The 5,895-nt window shown below is 38.5% G+C and overlaps 1 protein-coding gene across 1 annotated transcript in view; it reads right to left on the bottom strand.

Moving 5' to 3' along the window:
• trim2b (tripartite motif containing 2b) overlaps positions 1 to 5,530 on the bottom strand; it is an 11,807-nt gene extending 6,277 nt beyond the window's left edge. Inside the window, exons 1-6 of the mRNA XM_014330875.2 lie at positions 4,472 to 5,530; positions 3,100 to 3,280; positions 2,697 to 2,956; positions 1,377 to 1,515; positions 1,096 to 1,281; positions 312 to 507 (exon numbers count right to left, since the gene is read on the bottom strand). Coding sequence (XP_014186361.2) covers positions 312 to 507; positions 1,096 to 1,281; positions 1,377 to 1,515; positions 2,697 to 2,956; positions 3,100 to 3,280; positions 4,472 to 4,695 — 1,186 coding nt within the window. The 5' untranslated portion in view covers positions 4,696 to 5,530. The remainder of the gene's footprint in view (positions 1 to 311; positions 508 to 1,095; positions 1,282 to 1,376; positions 1,516 to 2,696; positions 2,957 to 3,099; positions 3,281 to 4,471) is intronic.
• Positions 5,531 to 5,895: the final 365 nt, after the last annotated feature.

The following is a 5,895-nucleotide window of genomic DNA, read 5'->3' as shown; positions in this document are numbered from 1 at the left end:
AAAAAAAACAACAATACTACAATACTGACAATTTGGTGAATCTGAGCTTTTAAAATTCACAATGTCATTACTTTAGTCCCTTCATAAACTGTAACATGAAACAAGTAACAGACACTAAAATCAGCCAGATGAAAATTCCACCATGTTGGAAAAAATGATGCATATGATGGGGAGAAATAAGCCCAAATTGATTGAAGCATTAAAAGGGCCTTTCAGTGTCACAAAAATGAGGATATATTAGCTTTAAAAAAGCAAGTGTACAATATCCTAGTCTGTCTGTACGATTCGTTTCTTCCAGCTAAATGTCTCACCGATCCTAAAAATGAGGTCGTCCTCAATGGGGTTCTGAGTTTTGCGCCGTGGGGTACCAAGGGCACTGCTGGCCCTCTTTGAGCCTTTCTTCTTCTGACCAGGTGACTTTCCTCGTCTCTTTGCTCCTTCAGATGAGCCAGTCGACGGCGTAGCATTGGCTGCTGAGTTGGTTGCCGTTGTTGTAGAGGGAGAAACCTGGAGAGAGAGCAAAAAGGGAAACACAATACACAGTAACTATGAAGGTTATATGGTTTTTGTTTGGAAAGCTTCCTACATCCTTTACCAAAGTCAATGTATCGATGAATTTAGGGTAAGCTCAATCAAATAAATTTAGGTTTTATAATTGCTTAAGTCATGTTGCTTGAATCATTGTTGCTCAAGAACTCTGAACTTCAAGAGACAAGCACGACGTGGTCAACAATACGAGCTTTTCTGTGTTGTGTGAGGACATTAGCACAAAGTTTTGCAGTGAGATTGGACATACTTGGATGCAAGTTTCGTTTGATGGGAAGAGGATTAACAACCTCTTAGGTTTAGGCAAAACTACTTGACTAGGCCTTCATAACAATAATTATAAAGAGAGTGTCAGACAGTAATGTCATAAGCTGATGTTTCAGGTCCTGATGTCCAGTGTCCTTCAGCACAGATGCTAAAGGACACTGGACATGAATGAGCCGTACATAGGCTGTTGGTGTATATCACAGTTGCTATTAAAGGAATTTAGACATTATTTGCCAAATGGATAGTAGAAATGTACTAATATTGAAAGAAAGATCCACCTACGTCTAGTTCAGCCTCTAGAGTCTTGGTGACAGTCAGTTTGAAGGGACTTCCTTTGATGTGCTGGTCATACAAACGGAGAGCCAGTGAGAAGTCACCCTCCTTTGGCACCGTGTACACAAATTCATATGTCCCGTTCTTGTGGTCCACTATCTCACCATCTACTATGCTGCCGTCTGGTGTGAATACCTACATCAACACATCATAATGTTTTGTCACTGTTTGCATTGAAGTGTGAACACAGAGTAGAACTTAATTTTATGGAGTTTAGGTGTAGAATGAACCTCAGCAGAGAGGATCGCATTTCCACTCTTGCAGGCTCCCCCTGACTTGTCTCTTGTTACAATGGTAACAGAGGCAGGATGCCCAACAATGCATTGCTCAAGACCTGCACCCATGGCTTCGCTCTGGCTTGCAACCGCACTGAGGACGAGAACAAAGACGAGTGTTAATGAAATGGCATTAAATCCAAAACCACATGGTTCAATATGTTTCATCATCATTGAAATGCCCCAAAACCCCATCCCCTTAGAGACTGTGTCGGCCATGGATATAATTCCTCAGCTGCATCTTCTTCAGTGCCTTATACCAACACAGTGCAAAGCAGTTACCTGAACGCTGCTTTTACAGAGTTTGTTATCTTGTTAATAGTTTTATATCGTCACTGCGTACGACTCTGGATACTGTAGCTCCTCTGACAAAGAAAGACTTAAATCAGAATGTATTGCCTTCCTGGTATAACTTTCAAAGATGCACCTTAAAGCAGATAGCTGATAAGCTGGTGTGCTTAATAATCTTTAATAATTTAGAAGCTGACAATTTAGCCTGGAAAAACAGTTTGTTGTTCTCTAAAAAAAAAATACAGCTAAAACATCTTGCTATTTATCACTGATTGGAATACTTTGGTATACAGCGGATTTTATAGATTGCTCTTATTTTCTTCAGAGTCAGAGTCATGTTCCCAAGCACAGCAGCAAATGTACAACAGAATGGCTGTAAATGAAAAGGATCAAGGTGATGCAATGGCCCGTTCCAGTCTTCAGCCTGACTGAAATGCTGTGGTGGGACCTTATAGGGAGCTGCGCATAAATGATACAAACAAGTCTCAATGAGCTTCTCTGATTTTAGGATTAGGCTTAAAACTTTTTAAGCTTTACACTGCAGTAGGTCTAGGCTGCTGGGGTGTTCCCATGATGCACTGAGTGTTTCTGTTTTGTTTTTTTGTTTTTTCACCTTTTTTATTCACTATGTGTTTACACACCACTCTGCATGTAATCATTAGTTAGTATTAATCTCTGGCTCTCTTCCACAGTCTTTTGTCTGTCTTTTGTTCCCCTTTCACTTTAAACCAGTTGTGGCAGATGGCTGACCCTCCCTAAGCCTGCTTCTGCCAGAGGTTTCTTCCTGTTAAAAGGCAGTTTTTCCTTTCCATTTCCTTCCCCTATGCTTGCTCATACAGGGTTGTCTGACTTTTGGGTTTATTCTGTTTTTCTGTACTATTGTAGGATCTTTACGTTACAATATAAATTGCTTTGAGGCAGTTGTTGTTGTGATTTGGCATTAAATAAGTAAAACTGAGTTGAAATTGATTTGAATTGTCTCACCTGGTTGTAACAATAGTCCCCAGGTTGTGTATGGACTTCCTTAACCCATCTGTCTCCATCACCAGATCCAGCTGGTCGTTCTCTTCCGGCTGGCATGGCAAACCAAGACCAGCAAGCTCACCCAGCCTCTCCCACAGCTCTCGTTCCACCTGCAGGCTCGCCACACAGGGATCTCCAGCCAGAGCCTCCTCTGCCTGGGTACAGGTGGCTGTCATGTCCCCCTCTCCCCGTAGAAGGCTGTCTATCTGGGCTTGGAGAACCTGGAGACAGAAAAAGAAAAGTTTCATTAGACTGTTTCAGACTTTTTCATTTGATTTGTTTTATTTAAAGAAGTATACAAGTGACTGAGGAGGTTGTACTTTTACCAAAGAATCAAAGGAAAAATTAAACAAACTCTGTTCACCTTCTGTTTGAGTCCGTATGTAACTTCCAGCTCCATCAGCAGTACACTCTTTCGAACATCCAGCTGCTTGTGTAAGTCCTCGAAGCTCGATTGAATGTCCTCTTCAATGGAAGCCCTCTGATTGGTCAGCTGCTGGAGGATCTCTTTAACAAAGGACAGTACATCTGAAATCTGAGGGAGTCTAGAGAGGACACGCACAAAAGAGAAAGGCAGTTACATATCTAATTTGCAAAACAACAATAGCAAGCTTTCTTTATGCTACATTTATGTTGTTAAATGTTTACATATCGTTAGCTTCATAGCATAAGTGCCTAAGTCATATAGATATACAAATGACTTAGGCACTTATGCTATGAAGCTAACGATATGCAACCTGTAACTTTAATTGAGAAAAATTAATAACATGTTATTGTTAATGTCAAGATTTTATAGCCTGGTAAATTATTTGTACTGTATTTTGCTCACTGTCCACCAGATGTCAGCATCTCTTCTTTCCTCCATCCACTGTCTGTTAATAGTTACTTGTGACTGAGTTATATTAAGTATGCCTACATTATACTTTAACTGAATATGTCAGTTGTTATGCAACTTGTTCTCCACAGCAAATACATCTGTACCTGTTTGATCTACAAGAATGAAATGCTATCAGCTGATTTTTATTTTATTTTTTTCCAATTTTGCAAACGAAAAAATGTGACTTTTAGTATTTTAAGTGCAATTTGAATGTGGGACCTACATTTACTGCTCCCTGTTTACTAATAATTCCATACATGAATGTATTTTCAATTTTCAATATAAATACTTAGTAACTTCTTTAACTTTCTACCCAAGTCCAAATGTATTTTAAGAAATCTTTTGACTATCTCATTCCCACAGTAGCATTTAAATTAAATTCCAGAGATTATTTGTCTTTCTTGGGAAAAGTCCTTGGCCCAGAACACTGTCACTCTTCTATTTTATTCTTCTATCTTTTTTTTTCTTAACAAATGTGAGGCATTTAGGGAACATCTTTGTTTTGCTGCAAAAAACAATCAATGCGCATTGCCCAAGTGACTCTTAAATGAATCTTGCTTAATGAGAGAGCCCTCTCCTGGTCTTTGGGAATTACTAAAAAATATACAATATATAAAAATAATAAAATCCTAATAAACTCCAGCTGATGTTTATCATTGGCTTACTTCTGCAGTTTATAATACATATTTAAAAAAAAGTAATTCAGCATTAAAATTTTTGGGGGGGTTTGTGTGTGTTTTTGTTGATAAATGGAAAATAGCACCACTGGACAACAGTTTAACATAAGGGTTTGTTGGGGGCACAGATTAATGGACTGAATAAAGTTTCTTAATGTTGTATCAAGTATTTCAACCTGTACCTGTCCTGAACAGTGCCCAGTCTTTCCTGCAGGTTGTTGCGGTGCTGCTCGAGGGCCTGACTGAGGGCCACCTTTGGGTGTTCTGCATGGTTGGGAAGACAGTCCTCACACAGAGCGCACTTGCAGGCAGAGCAGTACAAGTCAGCAACCTGCAAATTGAAAGGTTTACATGAAGGGAGGAAAGAGGAGAGAGAAGCTACACTATTAAGAATTGAATGCCCCATGATAGCCTAGATATTGTTTGTCTTTAGTTTAGTCTCATTGTTGTACAGTTGCTAATCAGTAACTGGATTAAACAGGAACAACATATAGATAACATGGATTAGGCTTTGGGCTTACACTTTGCAGTACATGATTCAGTCATTTCTATATGTATGACTGAATCTGAATCTGAAAATACATGTTACAGAAATTCCCGGAGGAACCCACCCGAGGGATTAATAAAGTTTTATCTAATCTCTAATGTGAATTCAAAATTTACTGTTGAGAACCATAACTTGCTCATATCTGTCCTATAAACTTTGTTTTTGCATCATATTTCTTCACAGGGCACAGTTTTATTTTCTGTTATAGTCACTTAAACTGTCCAAGAAATAGCAGCACACATACCTCCTATAAAACTGCAACTTTTTAAACCTTCTAGTTTATAGACAACCTGCTCTACTTAATGAACTACAGCCAGCCAGTCTTTTAGAGTCCAGTCTTTACTAAGTATGTAATTGGTTCCATTTGTCTGTTTATCTGGCCATGTTTTAGCAGGCTAGTTGCCACAGATTTCAAGATATCATGTTCAAATTTAGTCTGATGGTAGATACCAATAAAGGCTCAAGCTGATTTTATTTTTGCTGAAAATCAGTTCAAGGTCACACCAAAAGTGAAAATCAGTAAAAATGTTATATTACCCCAATTTTTTTATGGCTCATCTTTAAACGTTACAGGTATATACTAGGCCTTGAGCGACATGAGTACCTAGGATGGCTAAGCATTTGACTTAGACCTTCATTGTTAGTGCCAAAGGACAAAGTTGACATAGAAGACAAGATTTAAAGAAACCATATTGAGTGTGATATATACACTATGAAAGGGCACAGAGTGTGCTGTACCATGCACTTTTTTGGCAATACTATTCCATACGATATTACAATGAAACCATATTTGTAGAATCACGAACTGCGTAAAAATATATGTTAAAATCTCAAGTTTTTACATGATAAGAACCAATGATTTTTGCAGATTCTGCTCCCACCATGTGGGCAAAGGTAGTAAAATACACTGTTTTAGTATGCAATGCTTCAAGGCCAATAATATGTGAAATGTGAATTCAGAATTTACTGTTGAGAACCACAACCGTATTTTGCAATACTATTCCATACGATATTACAATGAAACCATAGAGTTTTGTAGAATCACGAACTGCGTAAAAA

This window comes from Haplochromis burtoni, unplaced genomic scaffold (genome assembly GCF_018398535.1).
Source record: "Haplochromis burtoni strain Fernald_Lab_line unplaced genomic scaffold, NCSU_Asbu1 Contig_974, whole genome shotgun sequence".
Lineage (NCBI taxonomy): Eukaryota > Metazoa > Chordata > Actinopteri > Cichliformes > Cichlidae > Haplochromis > Haplochromis burtoni.
This window is presented reverse-complemented; position numbering and strand designations above follow the sequence as displayed.